Source organism: Eriocheir sinensis, chromosome 19, assembly GCF_024679095.1.
Source record: "Eriocheir sinensis breed Jianghai 21 chromosome 19, ASM2467909v1, whole genome shotgun sequence".
Classification (NCBI taxonomy): domain Eukaryota; kingdom Metazoa; phylum Arthropoda; class Malacostraca; order Decapoda; family Varunidae; genus Eriocheir; species Eriocheir sinensis.
In genome coordinates, this window is record NC_066527.1 from 6,168,931 (window position 1) to 6,194,304 (window position 25,374).

The 25,374-nt window shown below is 44.1% G+C and overlaps 1 protein-coding gene across 2 annotated transcripts in view; it reads left to right on the forward strand.

The window, feature by feature from the left end:
* Positions 1–25,374, forward strand: part of LOC127000608 (myc proto-oncogene protein-like) — a 43,129-nt gene that overhangs the window by 11,223 nt on the left and 6,532 nt on the right. The window contains exons 1-2 of one of the 2 annotated variants that reach the window (XM_050864536.1): positions 755–876; positions 7,760–8,552. In XM_050864536.1, the coding sequence (XP_050720493.1) occupies positions 7,772–8,552 (781 nt within the window). In that variant the 5' untranslated portion in view covers positions 755–876; positions 7,760–7,771. Of the gene's footprint in view, positions 1–754; positions 877–7,759; positions 8,553–25,374 lie in introns of those variants that run through there. The other variant, XM_050864535.1, reaches the window with a different exon arrangement.

Below are 25,374 nucleotides of genomic sequence, written 5' to 3' on the forward strand. Positions count from 1 at the left end.
TCCTTCTCTTCCCTTTCCTTCATTTCTTTTCCCTGTAGTGCTAGTGGTAGTAGACTATAGTAGTAGGTGTAGTAGTAGTGGTGGTAGCAGTAGTAGTAGTAGTAGTGGTGGTAGTAGTAGTAGTAGCTGGAGCCCTCCATGATATGTGTCGGGAAAATAAACATGGGTGGAGGTATCATTTATGTAGTAGTAGTAGTGGTAGTAGTAGTAGTGGTTGTAGTAGTAGTAGTAGTAGTAGTAGTGAGGGAATGTAACTTAAAGCTGTAATTCTCTTGCACCTCTCTCTCTCTCTCTCTCTCTCTCTCTCTCTCTCTCTCTCTCTCTCTCTCTCTCTCTCTCGCTGTTTATCCTGTGCTGTTTGAAACGTGCTTCCACAACATCATAAGGAGAGAGAGAGAGAAAGAATCTGACACCCTCATTCTCTCACTCTCACTTCACTTTCACACACACACACACACACACACACACACACACACACACACAGAGAGAGAGAGAGAGAGAGAGAGAGAGAGAGAGAGAGAGAGAGAGAGAGAGAGAGAGAATATCTAGAAAATCACGAGAGAGAGAGAGAGAGAGAGAGAGAGAGAGAGAGAGAGAGAGAGGGATACATGAGTAGACTGTAGTAAGAGAGAGAGAGAGAGAGAGAGAGCGAGCGAGAGAGAGAGGGAGGGCGTTCATTCATGGAGGCGGGGGCGTCGGGAGGGTTGGCAGGCCTGGGCGGAGTAATTCCCCCCCCAATGGAGTCTTGGTCATCAGTCTTGGCGTAGCTTGTGTGGAGGTAGCACGCACGCCCCCTGCCCTGTGCGTAACCCTGTACCGCTCAGCTTGACCTCTACGCACCGTGACACCTGTTTGCGTATATTAGTGGTGATTTAGGTGTGTTTGTATTTGTTAGTGTGTTAACGTGGTGAGGTGTGAGAAGGTGTGTGTGCGTTCCTGTGTGTGCGTTCCTGTGTGTGTGTTCGTGTGTGTACGGTCCTGTGTGTGTGTGTGAGAGAGTGAAATATTTAGTGTTTCTGTAATTACTAACTATCTGACTGTCAGTTTGGTTAACACTCAATTTCGATGTCTTATTTTCTTTTTTTTTTCTTAATATCGTTTTTTTTTTTTTTTTTGGTAGTGATTTTTTTTTTCTTTAAATTTATTTCTGACCATTTTTTAAAATTTACGAGTTAGATAATTTAATTTTTACTTCTACTTTTTTTTCGGTTTCCATTTCCAATTTCCTTTTACTTTTTCCTTTTTCTTCGTGTTTTTTCCACCAATCTTAACTTCAAAATTCACATCTTTATTTCACCTTATTCCTCCTCTCCTACTTTATTATTTTTTTTCTCATTCGTACCCAACACCACCACCACCAACAACAACAATAACAGCAGGCACTTCTCTTTTTTTCTTCCTATTGCCTAGTGATAAAAATACGGGATAAAAACAACAACAAAAACAACAAACAGCATATCCCACACATTCCACTCCACCTCCTACTTATAAAATACCTCTAATTATCAACATACCTTGGAATGTCTGCCAGGAGAGAGAGAGAGAGAGAGAGAGAGAGCACGTTGGCCAGCACCTGTGAGTGAGAGAGAGGAACGTGGGAGAGTGGGAGAGGCAAGTTAAGGCGTGGGAAGAGAGAGAGAGAGAGAGGGGACACGTGTTTCACCTGGTTGCTTGCCATAACCGTGTTTGCTGCCTCTCTCTCTCTCTCTCTCTCTCTCTCTCTCTCTCTCTCTCTCTCTCTCTCTCTCTCATGGTCTTTCACATTTCACATACTTACGAAAAACAGTAAAGCCCTTGTGTGTGTGTGTGTGTGTGTGTGTGTGTGTGTGTGTAACGGAAGCATGTTTTTAAATCTTCCTTATCTACTGAAACCGGTAATTATCATCCTCAAATCTACTTACCACTTGTAGCTTTTAATATATTTGTATGTTTATTTACCACTTTCATTTCTTCCTTTTCTTTATTTATCTTTTAATGATTATCTTAAGTATAGTATGGAAGGAAACTAACACATATTTAACTATCTCTATGTATGTATCTCTTGTGAAGGAGGTGGAGGAGGAGGAGACGGAAATAAGTGAGAGTTGAGTGACGGAGGGAGGAAGGGAAGAGGAGGAGGAGGAGGAAGGGGAAGGATGCTGCGTAAGAATTTTCCTAGAACTGATGCTGAGTTGAATGTGTTAACTTGATCGGAGAGAGAGAGAGAGAGAGAGAGAGAGAGAGAGAGAGTTGGTCTGTGCGTGTTCATACCAGGAAATATTTGCTCAGCCCCCTGGAGATGCTTATGCTGAGAGAGAGAGAGAGAGAGAGAGAGAGAGAGAGAGGCTGTCATACGAGGAGGGAAATGTGTGTGTGTGGCATCATATAACTTGCTATTACTACTATTACAAAACACTCTAGCCCCCCACATATTTATAAGTATGGATAAGTAATTAATTTCCTTCATTTATTCTCCTTATGTGAGAATATTGCTCTCTTACACGCCTGTCAATAGGAAACACCTCACCTGTTAATGAGCTTCACCTAGACAGCACATCTTCCTCTAAAAAGTTCTACCTGTGTTTTTATCATGCATCATTTTCACAATTACCTTCATATTACTTCACCTGTCACAATACACATCTTACCTGTTAATTAGTCATACCTGCTCAATCCTGACTCACCTCTGCTTCTACCTGTGTCTTACGTGTCGTGTGAATTCGTAATGTCAACACCTGTATAGCTTTAGTAATTAATTGCGTTCACCTTTTCTTACCTGTAATTTGTGCTACCTGTTATGTGCCTTACCTCTCCAGACACGCTTTTCTTGTTGTTGTTTTTGTTGTGTGTACTGTTTACATTAACATCTATTGTCTATCCTTTTAACTTTTATCTTCCCTCTTTTTGTTTTCATCCCCTCTTCTTACGTACCATTTCCTGTTTCCTTTCCTCTTCATTTCCAGTGTGTGTATCCTTCCTTCACTTTTCCTTCTTCCCCTCTTTCCTTTTTTCTTCCCCTATGTAGCCTATTTTCACTTCTCTTCCCCTCTATATCTTCTCTTTTTCTTCCCCTTTACTTCTCCCCTCTACGTACCCTCTTTTTCCCCACCTGTTTTTCATCCCCTTTTTTCCCCTTGTTTGTTTCTAATTCCGTCCCTTATTTTGGGGTACAGACAGACACATTTTTTCCCCCATGTGTACCTTTGCCCACTCAACCCCTTTCCCTTTTTCTCACCTCCCCCTTCTTTTTTATTCGTACCTTTTCCCGCGTGTCTGGCGTGAGAGGGGGAAGGGGAAGGAAGATTCTGGAGTCTGGGAGGAAGGGGGGTGGGAGGGAGGAGGAGGGGAGGGGAACCATCCACCCCCTACTTGCGTCTCCTAGGAATTATTTTAGTTCCTTGGCACCTACGATTATGACTCACACTGCCAGAGAGAGAGAGAGAGGGAGGGAGAGAGAAGCACTTAACCTCTGCATGTGTGTGTGTGTGTGTGTGTGTGTGTGTGTTGGGAGGTATGTATCAACACATGTAATATTAGTAGTAACATTGAAAGCAGTAGCAGTCTGGTGGATTATGCAGTGGTAGAGGAGGAGGTTCAGGTGAGACATCAGGTAACTTTGCCAAGGTCATTGACATCTGGAGCATTGCAGTGGAGCGTGGGTGTGGAGGAGGAGGAGGAGGAAAGGGGGAGAAGGTGTCTGGCTCGAGGAACAGGAGGAGGGCGGGAGGGGAGGAGGAAAGCTGGAGTCATGACGAGGTAGTATTGGAGGAAAGGGGAGAGGGGAGGGTTGTGTGAAGGTCAGGGAGGGAGAGGGGAGAGAGAGAGGAGGGGTGGGGAGAGGGGTGATGGTGCCACGTTAGACAGCAGAGCCAAGCGTCATCGATCCTTCTCCCCCTCTCACTCCCCTCCCCGCTGCTAGACTTCCCGCCAAAACCTGCCACGCCTTCCTTTCCTTTCCTCGTGTGTGTGTGTGTGTGTGTGTGTGTGTGTGTGTGTCAGCCCTCCCATCCTTCCCTTTCCTTTCCCCTTACTCTATTTATAGCAAGATTTATTATTATTTTTATTCTTTACATCCATGGACACGTTACTACTTACTATTTATATACTATCATTATTACTGTTAGTGTATTTTATTTATCTAGCTTAACAGTGCAACGCTTCTCCTTTCCCCTCTTCTCCCCAACCCCCCGCGCGCGTGTGTGTGTGTGTGTGTGTGTGACCTTGCGAGTAACTGTGAGTCTGAGCGGGGTTGCATCACCGGTTCAGTCCGCCCAACGATTTTTAGAGAGGCGGGAAGAGGAGGAGGCGGCAGAGGGAGGGAGGAACAATACTTGGCGGAGGAAGGAAGAAAGGGGAGAGGAGGAGGAGGGAGAGGAAAAGTAGCTGCTAAAAGGGTAGATTGCACCACGTGGAGAGAGAGAGAGAGAGAGAGAGAGAGAGAGAGAGTATACTGATATCAAAGCATTATCTTGTTAGTTCATATTCATCTCTCTCTCTCTCTCTCTCTCTCTCTCTCACACACACACACACACACACACACACCTTTTCGTTGAACGGTCTTGCACAAACTCGACATACAAGGAGGAAATGTTTTGAGTGGTTCGGTTCAGGGAAGAAGAGGAGGAGGAGGTGGAGGAGAATGAGGATTGCGCCAGGTAGGTAAAGCCAGACGGAGACAGGTGGGAAGAAGAGGAGGAGGAGGGGGTGTGGCCTTGGGTGATGGGGAGGTAAGGGGAGGGGTGTCTGGTTGGGTGTTGAACTCGAGGAAGAGGAGGAGGAAGAAGGAAATAACTAACTTTTTTTTCCCTTCCTTCAATCATCTTTATCAGTCTTCCTTTTTTTATATTTTCTCATCAGTTTTCCTTCTTACAATTTCCTTTCATTTTGCTTTCATCATCATTTATCCTTTTCACTCTTACTCCTCTTTCGTTTTCTCTTTCCTCCCAATATTGTTTTCCCTCAGTCATCTTTTTCAATGTTTCCTCCTTTCATTTCATTTCGTTTTGCAATCATCACCTGTTTTATTTATTATCTCCCTCTTTCGTTTTCTCTTTCCTCACATTTTTTTCATTCAATCATATGATTTTTCTTTTTTCTATCAATTTTCCTTCATTTTCAGTCGGTTTCTCTTTCCTCACATTTTCCCCTTCAATCATTCATTTTTTTATTTTTTCTACAATTTTCCTTCATTTTTCAGTAATCATCTTTATCAGTTATTCTCTCTTACTCCTTTTTTTTTATCCATCTGTTCTGTCATTTCATTATTATTTTTCTTCAGTTACCTCGTTTACCGAATCTTCACTAACATTCTCTTTTTGTGTAATAATATAACACTAATCAATTGCTGTTCTTTCCTTCTTTTATTCGCTTTTATACTTCTTCCCTCGTTTACTGCTACTTTTTCATCTCTTAACTGTTCTTTCTTTTTATCCTTTTTTATACTTCATTCCGCCTTTACTTTTTTTCTCTATCTCTTACTGTTCTTTCTTTTTATACCTGTCTCGTTCACTGTTCTGTTAGCCGGTCGTTAGGAAAGGAATTTGGGTGGTCATGTCTGGTTCTGAGGATAGTAGTGGTAGTAGTAGTAGTAGTAGTAGTAGTAGTAGCAAACCCCCCTCTTCCTCCCTCCACCCCTTCCCCTATTAACTGGTATTTGGGGAAGATTCTGATGGTAATGTGACTGGTTTTTGAAGTGGTGGTGATGGTGGTGGTGGGGTGTGGCAGAGTGCGTGCGTGCGTGCGTGTGGCCGTTGCAGTGGTGTGGTGGCGGTGGTGGTGGAGGGGGTGTGGCCAGCCGTCTGCTTGTCTGGACCTCTTAGCCGCAGTGGTGGTGGTGGTGGTGGTTGGGTCGAAATTAAGGAAAAAGGGTGATATTGGGGGAGGAGACGAGGGGAGGAAAGGATGTGTGTGCTTGGGTGATGAAATAAGATAGGGAGAAGAGCTGATAGTGTGGGTAGGTTGGGGTGAGAAGTGGGGTGAATGAAGGGGAGAAGAGGTGGGGTGATATATGTCTGGTCTCCTGCATTGGTAGAGCTGGGGAGGAAATGGGGGTGAAAAGAGGGGTGATATAACATGCTGGGGTGAATTGGTGAGGGAAATTGTGGTGGGGAGAGGAGGGAAAGAGAAGGTTAATTGGGGGAGTGGAGGGGAATTGAGGTGGGGAGGAGAGGGAAAGAAAGGGCTGTTTTGGGGGAGGAAAATTCTATGATGGGGAGAAGAGGGGAACGAGAGATGTGTTGGGTGAAGTGGGGAGGGAAATTCTATGATGGGGAGTGGAGGGGAACTGAAGAGGGGAAGAGAGGGGTAATGTGAGCTTGTAGGGTTGGGGAAGGAAGGGTTTTGGGAGAGAGAGAGAGAGAGAGAGAGAGAGGAAGTAGAGGAGGTTCTTGTGTCATTTGGTATGTGAACCATTTCCCATTTTCCCTCCTCCTCCTCCTCCTCTTCTTCCTTCTTCCTGTTTCCTTCCTTCCTTCCTCTTCCCTTTGGCTCCTCTTCCTTACTCCAGTTGCATCCATTTTTTTCTTTCTTCCTTTTCTTATTGTTTCTTTTTCATATCTTTTCCTCATCCCTCCCTCATTCTTTTGTTAGTTTTCCTCTTTTTCATTCTCTCCTTTTGGTTCGTTTCTCCTTTCCTTCACTTCCCTTCCCTTTTCCCCTTTTCGTTTTTCATACCTCATTTCTCCCTCCTCTTCCTCTATTCTTTCTCCCTTCCCTTTCTCCTCTTTTCCGTTCTTCATTCCTTTGCATCATCCCTCTTTCTCTTTTCTACTCCTTCCTCTTCTTTTTCCTCATTCTTGATTTCTTCGCTTCATTCTTCCTCTTCCTCTTTACCTTCTCCCCTATTTATCTTCCCTTTTCCTCTCCCTTCTTTCCTTCCATCTTTTCCTACTCCTATTCATCTTCTCCCCTCTTCCTCCTTTTCCCTCACTTCATTCTCGTCTTCTCTTCCCCTTTTGACAAGTATATTTTTAGCATTTAAGTTGCGTATGAGTAACGTGACGTGTATAGAGGGGGTGGGGGGGTGGAGGGGGAGGGGGGGGGGCAGGTGTGTGTACAGGTGTGTGTTGGCATTGGTGAGGTGTAGAGCGACACGTGTGTATTGATGTATAGTGACGGTGTGTGTGTGTGGTGGGGGTGGGGGGGGATGTAACCTTTCATAACGTGTGTGTGTGTGTTTCTCTCCCTCACTATTCCTTCCCTTCTTCCTTTTTCTCCTCTTTCCCGTACCTCATTTCTGTATTCCCCCTCTTTCCTTTCTCTCCCTTTTTCTCCTCTTCTTCGTACCTCATTTCTTTTCCTCATTCCCTTCGTCTTTCCCTTCCCTTCTTCCTTTTCTCCTCTTCCGCACCTCATGTTTTCATTCCTCTTTCCCTTCGTCTTTCCTCTCCTCTTTTCCTTACCTCGTTTCTTCATTCTTCCTCTTCTCTTTCCGTTCTCTCTAAGCATGGCTCCTATAAAAGAGAACAGAAGAGTAGCTAGAAGAGAGGTCAAATGTATGTGTGTTTGTCTGTTAGTAACCTCTAAACAAGCCTTACTATCTTCCTAACCTCTGTGCCATCGTCTGTATGTCTGTTCCTAACCTCCATACTATGCTTGTTATCTTCTTAACCTCTCCCTCTTCGTCTGTGCCTTCGTTTGTATGTGTGTTCGTAACCTCCATGCTTGCTTTGCCATCTTCCTATCCTCTGCCCCTTCGTCTGTGCCTTCGTCTGTATGTTCGTAACCTCCTGTCAAGCCTTACCATCTTCCTAACCCCCCCCTTCGTCTGTGCCTTCTGCAGTGGGTCGCCGCCATGTTGGAGCTGGAGGCCGAGGCGGAGTGGTCGCAGGAAGGCCCCACGCTCAGCAACGACATCTGGAAGAAGTTTCAGCTCATCCCAACACCCCCGCGCTCGCCCTCCCACGAGACGGACTTCACGAATTCTGACCTCACCCTCGACCTGGCCTTCTCGCCCTTCGAAATCCCGTGCCTGGAGACCAATGATTTCGACCTCGACTTGGACCTTCTTCCCGACCACCTGCCCAGCTGCGGGGGGCCGGGGGGACTGCCGTGCGCCAAGGGGACGTGCACCAGCTGTACCCAGTTGGCCCTAGCAGGCTCTGAGCTTCGCCATGATTGTATGTGGCGAGGGACGTGTTCTGCGGAGGCCCACGCGTACCACCCTCGGGACCCACAACATCGGACACATAGGGAAAGCACCTCACACTTCCCTGAGCTACTCCTCGACCCTTCCGTCCTGGAGTGCGCGGCTGGGTTCACACGCCTGGATGACCTAGACGATGACGAGGATGAGGAGGATGAGGATATGGAGGTAGAGGAAGAAGAGGAGGAGGAGGAAGACGAGGAAGATGACCTGGCTGCGAGACCTGACACGCCTTCAGAGTCCTCGGAAACGGATACGGACGAGGAGCAAGGCGACGAGGAGGAGGATGAGGACGACGATGAAGGGGATGAGGCGCCTGTGGTTCACGTAGATCACACCTACTACTGCCCCCGCGCCCCCTCGCCACGCCTCGCACACGCCCCCGCTAACGCCCCCACGCCCGCCCTGCCGCACACGCCCTCAGAGTCCGGTGAGTGTTCCGTCTGTGTGTGTGTGTGTGTGTGTGTGTGTGTCTAGGCGTCAGTCTGTCGCCCGTGTTGCGTCATCGATGTTCTCCTCCTCCTCCTCCTCCTCCCTCTCTTCCTCACCCTCCTCCTCCTCCTCCTCCTCCCTCTCTTCCTCACCCTCCTCCTCCTCCTCCTCCTCCCTTCCCATTCCTCTTCCTCCTCCTTATTTATCCGTTCTATCTTTACCTGTATATGTTACGGATACACACACACACACACACACACACACACCACCCGTGACCTTCGTACCTACTCCCTACTTGCACCCTCCCTTCTCTCCCTTCCCTCCCTCTCTCCCTTCCCTCCCTCGGCTGTCTGGCTTCCTGTCTCCGCATACTTGTCTCCCAGTCTGCGGGGTGGAGAGAGAGAGAGAGAGAGAGAGAGAGAGAGAGAGAGAGAGAGAAAGGTGGGCAGGTGTGTCAGTTAAACGGACACACACACACACACACACACACACACACACACACACACACACACTCCATTGGGCCGTGAAACCCATTTTTAGAGCGAATGAGAGAGAGAGAGAGAGAGAGAGAGAGAGAGTAGCACCTGCACGAAATCAAAATGAAACTGAAAAAAAGATAAAAAATAGTTAAAGTTTATTGATGTTGATTTTTTGCTTTCTGTTGTCTATCTTTCTATCTATCTTTTTTTTTAATATTGTTCTTCTTTTCGTTATTTTCCCTCCACCTTTTTTCCCAATTTCTTTTATTATCTTGTTTGCTCGAATTTTCTTTTTTTTTTCTTTGTCTTTTTCCTTTCATCATCTTTTCTATTGTCTTCTTTTTTCATTGGTTTATTTTTTTTATTTTTTATTGTTAATTTTGTTTCATTGTATTCCTTTTATTATTATTTTTCATTTTTTACTCATTTTTATTATTTTCTTCATTATTACCTTTTTCTTTGTCATTTTTTTTCTTGTTTATTTTCTTTATTTTTTTAGTGAGCTCTTTTCATTGTCTTCCATTTTTTTCTTCTCTTTATTTCCTGTAGTTTCTTTATTTTTCATTTTTACCTTTTTCTTCATATTGTTTTAATTTCTCTTTTTTCTACCTTTTTTTTTCAATTTCCATTATTTTTTTTTTTTTTAACTTTTCCCATTAATTTTCTTTCCCATTTCCTGTATTTTCCCCTCACCAAATTTTGCTTCCTGGTCATGTGTGTACTCCATTTCCTCTCTCTCTCTCTCTCTCTCTCTCTCTCTCTCTCTCTCTCTCTCTCTCTCTCTCTCTCTCTCTCTCTCCACTCAGACAGACAGGAGGTAAAAAGGAGAAAGAAAAAAGAGAAAAAAAAATGTGAGTGGGGGGTGAAGGGGGGGGGGGGGAAGGGGAGGAGGTGGGGAAGGGGGGAAAGAAGTGGATGTGGTTCAGTAGGTTGGGGAAAGACTGCACTCACGACGCCTGCAGGGGGAAGGGTGGGGAGGAAGGAGAAGAGTGGGGAGGGGTGGGGGGGAAGGGTGGGGAGGGGAGGGATGGGTGCTGTCTGTTGGTCATGGTGGTGGTGGTGATGGAATGTTTGCAAAGGAAAGGGGGGGAGGGGGAAGAAGGAAGAGGAGGAGGGAAGGAGGGAGGGAGGGGAAGAAGGGAAAGGGGGAGAGAAGGAGAAAGATTGAGGTAGGTAGGAATGGGAGAAAGTATAGCAGTAGTAATAGTAGTAGTAGTAGTAGTAGTAGTAGTAGTAGTAGTAATGGCAGTAGTAGTAACAGTAGTAGTAGTAGTAGTAGTCGTAGTAAAGGTAGATATATAATTAGGATAGGTAAATTTGGAAAGGGAGTGAAATTGAAAGGTAAATACAAATGGGTAAGGATGGGGAGGAGATGGGGAAGATAGGAGTAGAAGACGAGCAGATGGGGAAAGTAAGGAAACGGGGAAGGAAAGAAGAAGGTATATAGAGGTTGGGGAAGTGATGGGGAAGGTAGGAGTTAGACAGACGAGCAGATGGGGAAGAAAACGAGGAAGGAAGTAAGAAGGTAAATATGACTACTTGGGGAAGGTGGGGAAGTAATGGGGAAACGAGGATTGAAAGGTAAATGTCAATAGGTAATTAAAGAAGAAACGAAGGCGCTATGTTAAGGAAATAATAGGTAAATAGTGCGTGGGGAAAGATGGGGAAGCGGTGGGGGTGGGGGGGGTTGAGGAGGGTTGATAAGTTAATGAAGGATGAGGAATGAAGGATTAACACACATAAGATTAATTATAAGATACTGACGAAGGTGAAATAAGTAAAGAAAGAAGATAAATAGAGCTTGGGGAAGTGTGGGGAGGAGTGGGGAAGAGATGAGGAACGAAGGATTAATACACGTAAGTTAGATTAATTATAAGATACCGACGAAGGGAAATAGGTAAAGAATGATAATGAATAGATTTGGGGAGGAGTGGGGAAGAGACGGGGAACGGAGATTTAACACCCATATAAGTTAGATTAATTATACGACCATTACGAAGGGGAATAGTTAAGGAAATAAGGCAAATTGAGAATAGGGAAGGGTGGGGAGGAATGGGGTAGAGATGAGGACGAGAGATGAGATTGACAAGCGTAAGTTAGGGAAATTATATGACAAGAAATATAGGAAATGGTGAAGAAAGAAGGCAAATGGAGGGTGGGGAGGTGTGGGGAAGAGATGGGGAATGAAGATTAATTACGTGATAAGGAAAAAAGGAAGTACATACCAAAAGAAGGCAAAATGGAGCTTGGGGAAGGGTGGGGAGGATTGGGGAAGGGTGGGGAGTAGTGGGGAAGAGATGGGAATGAAGATTAATTACATGATGAAGAAAGGAAACACATACAAAAAGAAGGCAAAATGGAGCTTGGGGAAGGGTGGGGAGGAGTGGGGAAGGTTGGGGAAGAGATAAGGACGAGAGATGGGGTTAACAAAGGTTAGTTAGGGTAATTATAAAACCATAAAAAATATAGGAAATAGGTAAAGAATGAAGGCAAATGCAGCTTGGGGAAGGGTGGGGAGGAGTGGGGAAGAGATGAGGAATGAAGGTTAAACATACGTAAGATAAGGTACAAGATGGGGAAACAGGATATCGGTAAAAAAGAAGGCAATTGGAACTTGGGGAAGGGATGGGGAGGAGTGGGGAAGGGATGGGGATTGGTGGGGACGTGGGGAATGACTATGAATTATGCTGATAGACACGGGCAGTCAGGCTTGGGGCTAAAAAATTCCCCAGGTGACATTAAGTACCTGTTGGGGAATAGCCAGTCATCGTGGGGGGTGGGGAGGAGGGGGGAGGGATGGGGAGGGGGAGGAAAGAATGAAGTGGAGGAGGAGGAGGAGGAGGAGGAGGTTGAGGTGGTAAAACACTGGGTAAAAGAGGAGGAGGAGGAGGAGGAGGAGGAAGAGAAAGAGGAGGAGAAGAAAAAGGAAGAGGAGAGGAGAAAAGGAAGAGGAGGAGGAGAAAGAAGAAAAAAAGAGAAGAAGAAGAAAAAGGAGGAGGAGGAGGAGGAGGAGGAAGAGAAAGAGGAGAATAAAAGGAGGAAGAGAAGGAGAAGGAGAAGAAAAGGAAGAGGAGGAAAATGAAGAACAAGAGGAAGTGGAAAAAAACATGGATAGATAACGATTTAAAGATTCTCTCTCCCTCTCTCTCTCTCTCTCTCTCTCTCTCTCTCCTCGGGGATGATGATGTTGCTTCTCGGTGACCTAGAATCTTCCTCCTCCTCCTCCTCCTCCTCCTCCTCCTTCTCTTTCCCTCCTCCAACTCCCTTCTACCCTCCACCTTGAACTTGGCATGGCGTGGAGGAGAGAGAGAGAGAGAGAGAGAGAGAGAGAGAGAGAGAGAGAGAGAGAGAGAAGGCATACCAATAATATTTTTGGTCTTTAAAAAAAATTATATGAACTGTAAATTGGTCTTTTTTTATATATTTTTTTCCTTCCTTCATTTTCTTTCTTGGCGTTTCTACCATCATTTTTTATTACTTTCCTTTCTTTCCTTTTCTTTCATCTTTTATTTTTCCTCGTTTTCTTCTTTATTAATTTATTTTTCTCTTCATTCTAAGTAATTATTATCTCCTATCTTCATTATCTTTCCTTTCTTGCTTCATCATCATCCTTTTTTCTGCTTTCATTCTCTCCTCCATTCCATCAGAGAGAGAGAGAGAGAGAGAGAGAGAGAGAGAGAGAGAATGCACTGGTCATTTTTCCTGTTAGCCAAAATTAAAAACGGAAAAAGTTGAGGAGGAGTAGGAGGAGCAAGAGTGGGGAGGAGGAAGAGGAGGAGGGGGAGGGGATTAGCGTCTGTTCCAGTTCAGTGTACGCAGACAGGAGGAGGAAGGGAAGGAGGGGGAAGAGGGGGAGGGGTTGTGGTGGTGAAGTTTTGGGGGTTATATTTTTTTTCAGAGGAGGAGGAGGAGGAGGAGGAGGAGGAGGAAAGGGTCATTGGCACAGGAGGAAGGGGAAGGAGGAAGAAGAGGAGGAAGGGGAGGAAAGGGAAGAGGTTTAAAGGTCCACTGTGATTTAAACCCCTTCCCCTTTTCCTCTTCTTCCTCTTTCCTTCCTTTCCTCCTCTTCCCCTTTCCTCTTCCTCCTCTTCCCCATTTATCAGTTCTTTCCCCTTCCTTCCTTCCTTCCCCATTCATTCGTCTACTTCCTCGTCTTTCTCTTCCTTCCTTCCCCATTCATTCGTCTACCTCCTCCTCTTCTTCCTCTTCCTCTTCCCCATATATCAATCCTTCCCTCCCTCCCACATTCCTTCCTCCCTCCCTTCCTTTCCTTTTATGCACTTCCCATTCATTCATTCATTCCCTCCCTTCCCATTCATTACTCCTCTTCCTCTTCCTCCATCCATTCTCTCAGTCATTCCTCTTTCTTACTCTTTATTTTTTCCTCCACTTCTTTTTTATTCTCGTTTTTCCTACTTTCTCATTCGTCTTTTTCCTCCTCCTCCTCCTCCACCTCCTTATTCTCTCTCTCCTTCCTCTCTCCTCTTCCTCCTCTTCTCTTCTGCATTCTCTCCCGTCATCCTCCATTATTTCACTCCTTCATTTTTCCTCCTATCCACGTCCTTTACTGTTTTTCCCACTTCCAATCTTTATTTCTTTCCTTCTTTCGCTTTTCTTTACATACCTTTCTTTCGTCGGTTCCTTCTTCCCATTTATTCTTTTTAACTTCCTTCTTTACTTCTTTCTTTCCACCTTCGTTTTACCTTCATCTATTCCTTTATTTCAATTCAATTTCTTCTGATTCACCGTCTTCCTTCCTTCCTTCTCTCTTTCCCTCCTTTCCTTCCTTCATCTTCCCTCACTTCCGTTTTCATTCCCATTCTCTTCCTTCCTTCCTTCCATCACCTTTCCCTTCGTCCCTTCCGTTTTCATCCCCATTCTCTTCCTTATTTCCTTCCTCCCTTCCTTCCTTTACCTTCCCTAACTTTCCCCTACCCTCTTCCTTCGTCCGTTCCCTTGTTTTTGCTATTTCCTTCATCTTCCTCCCCTCCCTTCCTTCTCTCCCTCCTTGCTCTCACTTTTGTCACTGATAGGACAGGTAGAGCAGGTGAGGGAGGGAGAAAGTGGCAGTCTAATTATACCTGTCATCGTGGAGAGATACGGGAGTAGATAGCAGTGGTAGTAGTAGTAGTAGCAGTAGGAGGAGGAGGTTGTTGATTGCTGAAGTAGTGGAGGTGGTAGTAGTAGTAATAGTAGTAGTAGTAGTAAAAAGTTCTGACGATTATTAACTAACAGGTATTTTCACAAGCTTTTTTCTTCCTTCCTTTCTTTTATTTATTTATTAAGTATCGAATTTCTTGTTTTTTTTATATATTCACGAAAAAAATGGGTTTATATTTTTTTTCCCTTTATTCCTTCCATCCTGTATTTCCTCTTTTCTTCCTTTCTTCCTTCATTTCCTTTATTCCTTCATTTATTTATCTATTTGCCTTGTTCCTCTTGTTTCATTCTATTTCTCGCAGAGGAGGAGGAGGAGAAGGAAGAGATAGAAGAAAAAAAGTAGAAATCAAGAAAAAAAAGAAACGAGATAAAGAAAAGATAGGAAAACAAGTCCTTGACCACCTCAGCAACTCTCTCTCTCTCTCTCTCTCTCTCTCTCTCTCTCTCTCTCTCTCTCTCTCTCTCTCTCTCTCTCTCTCTCTCTCTCTCTCTCTCGTTGCATCATAATTCATAACATCAAACTTTCTCCTTATCTTCAACCTTTTACCTCTCTCTCTCTCTCTCTCTCTCTCTCTCTCTCTCTCTCTCTCTCTCTCTCTCTCTCTCTCTCTCTCTCTCTCAGCCTCCAGCCTTATCTTCCTTTATGACCAAGAAGAAAGATAAAAGATACGGGGAACGCAAGTGGATGACCATGAGTTGAGGGGGTTCACTGACCGAGGAGGAGGAGGTGGAGGAGGAGGAGGAAGAGGTGTGGGTGGTCAGGTGGAGGAGGAGGAGGAGGGGGTGGTGATGTGGGTGGTGGTGGGGAAGGAAGAGGAAGAGGAAGGAAGGTTAAGGTTTTGGTGATGGTTGTGGTAGTGTGGAATGACAGAGAGAGAGAGAGAGAGAGAGAGAGAGAAGGTAAGCAGGAATTCCTTTTGACAGTCATTCTTCCTTAGAGCCAGTTTTAAAGAGAGAGAGAGAAGGTTGCTGCCTGGGCTTTAAACCTCTCTCTCTCTCTCTCTCTCTCGAGCTATTTTTAACTAGAGCAAAAAATACAGAAAACTTGAAAGGAAAAAAAGTATGAACGTATAATCAATGAGAGAGAGAGAGAGAGAGAGAGAGAGAGAGAACTTAACCTTGAAACATGAAACAGGTGGAAACAGACACGTAAAAAAAAAAAAGTTAATTCTATTTTTTTTTTTCAATCCATGTCTGTGTCTGTCTGTCTGTCTGTACATCTGTTTATTTATCTTTCCGTCTACCTCCTCCTTCTTCCTCCTCCTTCTTCCTCCTCCTCCTCCTCCCACCCACACCTTACTATGACCTTCACTGGAGTCATTGCTCGCGGAGGAGGAGGAGGAGGATTGGAGGGAAGAGGATGTACCAGGTTACGATGGAGGAGGAGGAGGAGGAGGAAGAGGAAGAAGAGAAGGAGGAGGAGGAGGAGGAGGAAAGGAAGTACGATTAATGTTAGAAGTAATTTGGTGAGTTGTTTATATTTTTGAGAAAGAGAGAGAGAGAATATTTTCCTGTTTTCCCTGGCACGCGGGTCTGTATGTACGTGTGTGTGTGTGTGTGTGTGTGTGTGTACGTACACGTGGGCGCCGCTTAGTCTGCTCCCCCCCCTCCCCCTCTCTCCCCTTTTTCTTCCCCTCATCTCCTTCCTCCTCCTCCTCCTCCTCTCACTCCGCCATCACCTGTTTATCTCTTCCCCTCACACACACACACACACACACACACATGTATATACCGTGTTAACATTTGTGTGTGTGTGTGTGTGTGTGTGTGTGTGTGTGTGTGTGTGTGTGTGTGTTCAGGGTCACATGTCGTACGTCCACGAGCCATGCTACTTAGAGAGAGAGAGAGAGAGAGAAATTCAAGACTCCTCTGTGGTCTAAATTAAAGAGAGGAAAAGTATCCGTAGTGGGAGAGAGAGAGAGAGAGATACATTCATACATAACTTCTCATATCCATTTTCCTTCATCTTCCTCTTTTCCTCCTTTATCATGTTTTCCTCCTTTACGGCTCTTCTTCCTCCTCTTCCTTGTCCCCTTCTTTCCTCATCCCATTATTTCTCTCCTCCATTCTTCCTCTTTTACCTCGCCTTCCTTCCTTCTTCCCTTCTCGTTTTCTATGTTTTCTTCTCTTTCCCTTTCTCTCCTTTCTTCTTCCTTATGCCTCTTCCTATCTTCTTTCGTATCTAGTTACCCTCTTTTCTTCCTCTTCTTCCTATCTTCTAATTCACCTTTCTCACCTCTGTCTTTTGTCTTCTCTTCTTATTCCCTTCTGTTATCGTTTTCTTCCATTTCTCTTCTTTTTCTCCTTCACTAATTCCTACTCTCCTCTCTTATGTTTACCTATTATCCTTTTTTCTTTCTCTTCTCCCTTTCTCTTCTTTTGTATATTTTCTCCCTTCTCCTCCTTTGCTCCTAATTCTGTTTTCCTGTTTCTCTGATTTATCATTTCGTCTTTCTCTTCCTCCCTTTCTCTTCTTTTCTATCTTTTCTCCTTTCTTCTCCTTTGCTTCTAATCCTCTTTTCCTGTTTCTCATATTTACCATTTCGTCTTTCTCCTCTTCCATTCTTTTCTTTCTTATCTTTTCTCTCCTCTTCCCTCTTCCTCTTCTAATTTATCTATTGTCCCCTTCCTTTCTACTACCTCTCTCTCCCTTATCTTCTCTCCCTCTCTCCTCTTATCTCCCTTCCCCTTGTTTGTCCTATCTAATTATTTGTTGTCCCTTCCTTTCTTTCCTCCCTCTCCTCCCTTTTCCCTCCCTTATCTTATCCTCTTCTCTCCCTCTCCCTTTCCTCCCCACTGAGAAACAAGGTCATAGATACCCGCATACCCCCACCACCACGCTCTCTCTCTCTCTCTCTCTCTCTCTCTCTCTCTCTCTCTCTCTCTCTCTCTCTCTCTCTCTCGCCCTTGGATCATGAACTGTTGCGTAATGTCTCCCTCCCTCCCTTCCTCTCCACTCCCTCCCTCCCTCCCTCTTCCCTCTCCTTCCCTATCTCCCTTTCCTCCATTTGCCTACGCCCTACGCAGTTACATTCTCTCCTCCCTTGATTTTCTCTCCATCCCTCCCTCCTTTCCTCTTTATTTTTTCCTCTTCCTCTTTTTCCTTTCTTAATTTATCTTACTCCCTCCTTTCTTTCCTTCTTTCATATCTCTCCCTCCCTTTTTCTTGCTTTCTTAACTTTCCTTCCTTCTTTTCTCCCTGCATTGTATTTATAGTATTGTTCGCGTGTGTGTGTGTGTGTGTGTGTGTGTGTGTGTGTGTGTGTGTGTGTGTGTGTGTGTGTGTGGTTGCTAGGTAGTGGGTTTTTTTTGTGTTAGTGTCTATGATGTCGGTGGTAGTAGCAGGAGCAGTAGTAGTAGTAGTAGTAGTGGTAGCTGGTTGCTTGGTAGGAGTAAGTAGGGGTCATTGCATTCTTCGTGATGGTGGTGAGTGGGGAGGTGGTGGGGGAAGTTACCTGTCTGTCCTTTGAGATACCTGTTTGACAAGTTCCCAGGTGGTGGTGGTGGTGGTAGTGGAGAAATACTTGTAGTGGTGGCAGTGGTAGTAGTAGTAGTATTTGGGGGGTGAATGGTGTCAGGGGTGGTAGTAGAATTAGTTGTGGTGGGGGAATGGTTAGTGTGTGTGTGTGTGTGTGTGTGATGGAAGAAAAGGAAGATTAGGATAGGCAGACAGGTATATAAATAGTAATAGTAGTAGTAGTAGTAGTAGTGGTGGTGATGATGGTAGTGAAGAAGGAAGAGAAGGATAGACTAGTTAAATGGTGGTGATGGTGGTTATGGTGTTGAAATGGATAGTATAGTTATGTAGTGACTGGTGGTGGTGGTGGTGGTATGGGAATAGATAGGTATGTCTAGGTGGTGGTGATGGTGGCTGTGGTGTTGATATCTAGTATAGGTATGTGGTGATGGTGGTGATGATGGTGGTTATGGTGTTGAAATGGGTACTTGAGGTATTTGGTGGTGGTGGTGATGGTATTGGAAATGATAGTTTTGTCTGGGTGGTGATGATGGTGGTGATGGTGTTGAAATGGGTACTTGAGGTATTTGGTGGTGGTGGTGATGGTATTGGAGGTGATAGTTTTGTCTGGGTGGTGATGATGGTGGTTATGGTGTTGAAATGGGTACTTGAGGTATTTGGTGGTGGTGGTGATGGTATTGGAGGTGATAGTTTTGTCTGGGTGGTGATGATGGTGGTGATGGTGTTGAAATGGGTGCCAGGTGTTGGTGGTGGTGGTGATGGTATTGGAGGTGATAGTTTTGTCTGGGTGGTGATGATGGTGGTTATGGTGTTGAAATGGGTACTTGAGGTATTTGGTGGTGGTGGTGATGGTATTGGAAGTGATAGTTTTGTCTGGGTGGTGATGATGGTGGTGTTGAAATGGGTAGTGTAGCTATATGGTGGTGGTGATGATGGTGGTGATGATGGTGGTGTTGAAATGGGTAGTGTAGCTATATGATGGTGGTGATGATGGTGGTGATGATGGTATTGGAAATGATAGTTTTGTCTAGGTAGTGGTGATGGTAGTTGTGGTGTTGAGATCTAGTATAGGTGGCGGTGGTGGTGGGGGTTGTGGTGATGGTGGTGGTGGATAGGTATGGCTAGACTTACTAATGGTGGTAGTGGTGTTGAAATAGGTTGGATTGGTATGTGGTGGTGGTGATGTCGCTAGGCAGGGTCACTAGACAGAATAATGATCAGGGCTGCCTAGTTACTCCCCCCCCTTCCTCCTCCTCCTCCCCTCCTCTTCTTCCCCTTCCTCCTCCTCCTCCTCCTCGGCTTCCAGTTTTCGTCCATATATTAAACACGTCCTTTTTTTTTTCCTTTTTTTTTCTTCACTTACCACAACTACTACAGAGAGAGAGAGAGAGAGTATTGCCCTATGCTTTAGATCCGATCCGCCGCTGGGGGTAGACATATTAGAGAGAGAGAGAGAGATAAGGGGAGGTCTACGTATGTGTATTTATATGGTTCTCATTAATGGTAGAGAGAGAGAGAATGTCATACTTCAATAAAGAGAGGAATGCAAAACAGGAAGATGAGTAGGGGGTAAGAGGGGACAGATTTATACTAAGAGGAAGAGGAGGAGGAGGACTTAGTATGGGGAAGAAGTAATGCCAAGATGATTATGGTGAAGAGGAAGAGAAGGAGGAAGAAGAAGAGGAGGAGGAGTATTATGTATGGGGAATATGATGAGGAAGAGATAGAGGAGGAGGAGGAAGAAGAAGAGGAGGAGAAGAAGGAGAATAAATGAGAAAAGTCGGTAATGAATAAGGTTATGGTGGAGGAGGAGGAGGAGGAGGAGGTGGAGGTGGAAGAGGAGGAGGAGGAGGAGGAATGACCGGAAATCTTGTAGTGGAGGACCCTAACAGATGGTAAGCTCCTCCTCCTCCTCCTCCTCCTCCTCCTCCTCTTCTTCTTCCTCCTTCCTTTTCGCCTCCCTTTAAACTCTCTTCCTTTCATTCTCCATTTAGTAATTTTCTTCTTCCTTTTATTTTTCTTCCTTCTCTTCCTCTTCCTTCTTTACATTTGTCTTCTTTCATCATTTTCTTCTCATTTTATTTTTTTATTTTTTATCCATTCATTATTTTTTCCTTGTCTTCCTTTCCTCTTTCTCTCCCTTTATTTTCTTTTGTCTTCTGTCAATGCAATTTTTTCTTCTCCATTCTTTCATTATCCTTTTCTTCATCTACTTCTTGTTTTCTTCTTCACCTGTTCTATCCACCTTTCTTACCCTCTTTTTCTTCATCTACTTCTTGTTTTCTTCTTCCTGTTTTATCCACCTTTCTTACCCTCTTTTTCTTCATTTTTCTTCATTCAGTCTCATTATTTTCCTCTTTTCTTACTTGCTATTCACTGTTATTTATCATTTTCCTCGTTTTTACTTTTTTTCGCATTCCATTTCTTTGTCTTCCTCTGCTCGTGTGTGTGTGTGTGTGTGTGTGTGTGTGTCACGGTTCATTCACAAACTCTTCCACCCCAACTCTCATTTCCCTTCCTCTTCCTCCTCCTCTTCCCTTCCCATCACTAACCATCCTTAACTTCCCCTTCCCTTCCCTTCTCTTTTGCCTATCCATTTTATTTGTTTAATCTTATCCTTCCCTTTCCTTCTCTTCCCTTCTCTTCTTTTCCCCTCCCTTCCTCTCATCTTCTCTTCTATTTTATTTTCCTTCGTTTTTATCCATATTTTCTTCCTTTCCTTCCGTTCCATTTCTTCTCTTTTTATCATATTCGTCTTTCGTTCTTCCTATTCATCTCTCTCTCTCTCTCTCTCTCTCTCTCTCTCTCTCTCTCTCTCACACGACATGGAGGATATTACTCACTATTTGCTCCAGTAGAGAGAGAGAGAGAGAGTTTGCTACTTCATAACGCTCGATTTCAACTTTTTATATTTATGTAGAACGTGATGTGAGTGTCTACCTACTACCACCACCACTACTACTACTACTACTACTACTACTATTACCACTACTACCAGCACCTATTACTGTTGCTGCTACTACTATTACCACTACCATCACTACTACTACTACTACTATTTCTGTTTCCTTACATGGTTTTTTATAGCTCGAATTCTTATTATTGTCGAACTTACGAGGAAGGAGAAAAAAAATAATGATGAAGAAAAGAATGAAAATGTGACGTCTTAAAAAAAAAATAGAACGAAAGAAGGAATGAAGGAGAAAGGAAGAGGGGAAAAGAGAAAAGGAAGAAAGAAACATGAACACCAAAAGACGAGGAATAAAGTGTAATAAAAAAAGAAAAAGAAAGAGGAAGAGGAAAATAAGTGGAAAATCTAAACAACTACCATAAAAAATAATCATAAAAGAAGTATTTGATGAAAGAATGAAGGAAGAGGAGGAGGAGGAAGAGGAAGAGGAAGGAGCAATGAAAAGGCGCTAAAAAATATAACTCATGAATTTTAAGAGGAAATCAAGGAAGAGGAAGAGGAGGAAAACATGATAGGAAAGGAAAATTGAGGAAGAAGGGATAGATAAAGAGGAGAAGGAGGAAGAGGAAGGAAGAGGAAGACAGATGATAGGAAAGGAAAAGTAGAGGAAGAAGGGATAGATAAAGAGGAGAAGGAGGAAGAGGAAGGAGGAGGAAGACAGATGATAGGAAAGGAAAAGTAGAAGAAAAAGAGCAAAAGAAGGAATGAAGAAGATATAGATAAAGGAGGAGGAGGAATGAAGAAGAGTTAGGTAAAGAGGAGGAAGAGGAAGAGGATAAGGAAGATGAAAAACAAAATTGGTTAAAGTAAAAAAAGTAAAAAAATGAAAGAAGGAAAAGAGGAAAAGAGAAAAAAAGAATGAACAGAAGGAAGGAAGTAAGGAGAGGAACTGAGAAAGAAGAAAGAAAATAAAACAGGAAAGAAGATGAAGAAAAAGAGAAAATGAGAAGTAGAAAGAAGACAGGAAAGAGGAGGAAGGAAGAAAACAAGAAAAGGTGAGGAGGAAACGAGAAAAGAAGAAAGAAAAGAAAGAGGAGGAGGAGGAGGAAGTAGAGAGGAAGACAGAAGAAAGGAAAAAAGAAGAAAAGGTGAGAAAGGAAATAAACAAGAAAAAATATAAAAGATGGAAACGAGAAAGGAAGGAAGAAAAAGAATAAGCCCAAAACGCATTGACCACAGAGGGCATAGCAACGTAGGGGAAGGAAGAGGAGGAGGAAGAGGAAGGGGGGGGGGGGAATAGGCCGTGGACATATTATCATTGTTTGTTTGTTTGTTTATTGATATCCGACAGTGACCCATAGATAGAAGGAGGAAGAGGAGGAAGACATGATTAAAGGAAGAGGGAGAGGGAGGAAGAGGAGAAATACCTACTTAAAGATGGGCAAAGAAGAGGAGGAAGAGGAATAAAGAGAGGGAGGAAGAGGAAGGTAGATGATAGGAAGAGGAATGAAGAAGAGATAAACGAAGAGGAGGAGGAGGAAGAAGAAGAGGAGAATAAGAAAGGTGAAAAATAAAATAGTAAGGGAAGAAAAGAAAAGAGGAAAATTGAGGAAAACGAATGAAAGAAAGAGAAAGGTAAAAAAGAAGAGAAGGAATATAAATAGATAGAAAAAAAGGAAGAAAGCGAAGAGGAAGAAAAAAGGAGGAGGAGGAAGACAAGGAAGATAAATAAGGAGGAGGAGGAGGATTTTGCCAAGAATTCAGATCATGTTCACAGGCTGTTAGGGGGCTTTAGTATTCTCTCTCTCTCTCTCTCTCTCTCTCTCTCTCTCTCTCTCTCTCTCTCTCTCTCTCTCTGCATAAGTTAACCTTTTCTATTTTTACTTTCAATGAACTTTTTTTTTTTCATACTCTTATGCAATACCTCCTCCTCCTCCTCCTCCTCCTCCTCCTCCTCCACTACCACCTCTTCCTCTTCTTCCTCTCTCATAAGCCTCTTCCATCCCTTTCCTTCCCCTATTTCTCACCCCTTAGTCTCCCTCCTCCTCCTCCTCCTCCTCCTCCTCCTCTTCCGCAGTACAGCTTTAAAGGGAGGGTATGGCGTCTGTCTACACTACAGTCTAGCCTCTGAAGGGGGGAGGAGGAGGAGGAAGAAGAGGAGGGGGAGGAGGAAGAGATGCGGGAAAGGGGAGGGAGCGAAATTAAGACCACGCCTCTCTCTCTCTCTCTCTCTCTCTCTCTCTCTCTCTCTCTCTCTCTCTCTCTCTCTCTCTCTCTCTCACACACACACACACACACACACGCACACACACACACACACATTCCGCATATGAAAAGGGTCAAATTTGTGTGTGTGTATGTGTGTGTGTGTGTGTGTGTATCTACGTCCGTTCGTGTGTACTTACCTCCCTCCTCCTCCTCTTCCTCCTCTTCTATCTTATCCCATCCATCCTGACGCCTCCTCCTCCTCCTCCTCCACTTGCGGGTTGCGTAACTCGTGTAGTTGCCTAGGTCGGGCGTAGAGGAGGAGGAGGAGGCTGCGGGAAGGGGAGAGGAAGGGACGTAAATGGTGTGTGTGTGTGTGTGTGTGTGTGTTTAGGCATATTATCAGGGATGGAGGGAAGGAAAGAGGAGGAGGAGGAGGAAGATAATTTTCGTTTTCTCTCTCTCTCTCTCTCTCTCTCTCTCTCTCTCTCTCTCTCTCTCTCTCTCTCTCTCTCTCTCTCTCTCTCTCTCTCTCTCTTATCAGTCTGTCTATCCATCAGTCTTTATCTTTCAATTTATCTATTTATATTTTGATTGATAGTTTCCCCTTTCCTTTATCACCCTTTTTCCTCGTCCTCCTCTTCCCCTCCTCCTCCTCCTCCTCCTCCTCCTCCTCAATCAATAGGATCTTTCTCTTTCCCTTTAGTGCAGGAGGAAGAAGAGGAAGACTGCTTTTTATTTACCTCCTCCTCCTCCTCCTCCTCTTTCGTCTTTTTATATTTACCGTGTACAAGATTTGCCTTTTATTGGACAGTTAACGAAAGCGATTTATTCATTGGAAAGCTATGGCCCCGTGTGTGTGTGTGTGTGTGTGTGTGTGTGTGTGTGTGTGTGTTGTATCTTATCATTCAAACTTTTTCGTCTTCACTTCCCTCTCTACTTACTTTTCCTCCATTCCCATTCTTTTATCTTTTTCTTCCTCTTTTCTTTCTACCTTTACCAATATCTTCCCATTCTCTCCTTTTTACTCTTACTACGTTAACGATTCCCCTTCCTATCCTCTCCTCTATTTCCTTTCCATCCACCTCAACGAGTTTATCTGCCTATCCTTTCTCCAGTCTTCTATCATTCTTTCTCCTCTCCCTATCGTATCCTTGGTTCTCTCGCTGTCAGCATCTCTCAACCAATTCCTCTTCCCTTCATCTTCCCATCACACCATACCCTTTTACCAATTTCTCTTCTGTTCCCATTCTCTTCTCATTTTCCTTTCTGCTATACTCTCTTAACCAATATCTCTTATGCAGTTCTTTCTTTTCACATCCTCTATATCTTCCTCAGTCTTTCCCTTCCTTTCCTTGTTACCATAACCTCAAGCAGTTTCTCTTCTCTTCCCATTCTCTTGTTTTTTTTATACCTTCTCAAACATTTTCTTCACCCCAGTTCTTCTCATTCTTTCTTGCATATCACCGCTTGTTCTTCGCTTTCTTTTAACATTCTCTACCCTCCTACTTTCTACCCCCACTTCTTTCCTTGCAATCTACCTCTTGCATATCACTGCTTGCTCTTCCCTTTCTTTTACCATTCTCTACCCTCACACTTTCTACCCCCACTTCTTCTCCTTTCCTTGCAATCTACCTCTTACATATCACTGCCTGCTCTTCCCTTTCTTTTACCATTATCTACCCTCACACTTTCTTCCCCCACTTCTTCTCCTTTCCTTGCAATATACCTCTTACATATCACTGCTTGCTCTTCCCTTTCTTTTACCATTCTCTACCCTCACACTTTCTACCCCCACTTCTTTCCTTGCAATCTACCTCTTGCATATCACTGCTTGCTCTTCCCTTTCTTTTACCATTCTCTACCCTCACACTTTCTACCCCCACTTCTTCTCCTTTCCTTGCAATCTACCTCTTACATATCACTGCTCGCTCATTCCTTTCTTTTACCATTCTCTACCCTCACACTTTCTTCCCCCACTTCTTCTCCTTTCCTTGCAATCTACCTCTTACATATCACTGCTCACTCATTCCTTTCTTTTACCATTCTCTACCCTCACACTTTCTACCCCCACTTCTTCTCCTTTCCTCGCAATCTATCTCTTACATATCACTGCCTGCTCTTCCCTTTCTTTTACCATTATCTACCCCCCCACTTCTTCTTTCCTTGCAATCTACCTCTTACATATCACTGCTTGCTCTTCCCTTTCTTTTACCATTCTCTACCCTCACACTTTCTTCCCCCACTTCTTCTCCTTTCCTTGCAATCTACCTCTTACATATCACTGCTTGCTCTTCCCTTTCTTTTACCATTCTCTACCCTCACACTTTCTTCCCCCACTTCTTCTCCTTTCCTTGCAATCTATCTTACATATACTGCTTGTTATTCCCTTTCTTTTACCATTATCTACCCCCCCACTTCTTCTTTCCTTGCAATCTACCTCTTACATATCACTGCTCGCTCATCCCTTTCTTTTACCATTCTCTACCCTCACACTTTCTTCCCCCACTTCTCCTTTCCTTGCAATCTACCTCTTACATATCACTGCTCGCTCATTCCTTTCTTTTACCATTCTCTACCCTCACAC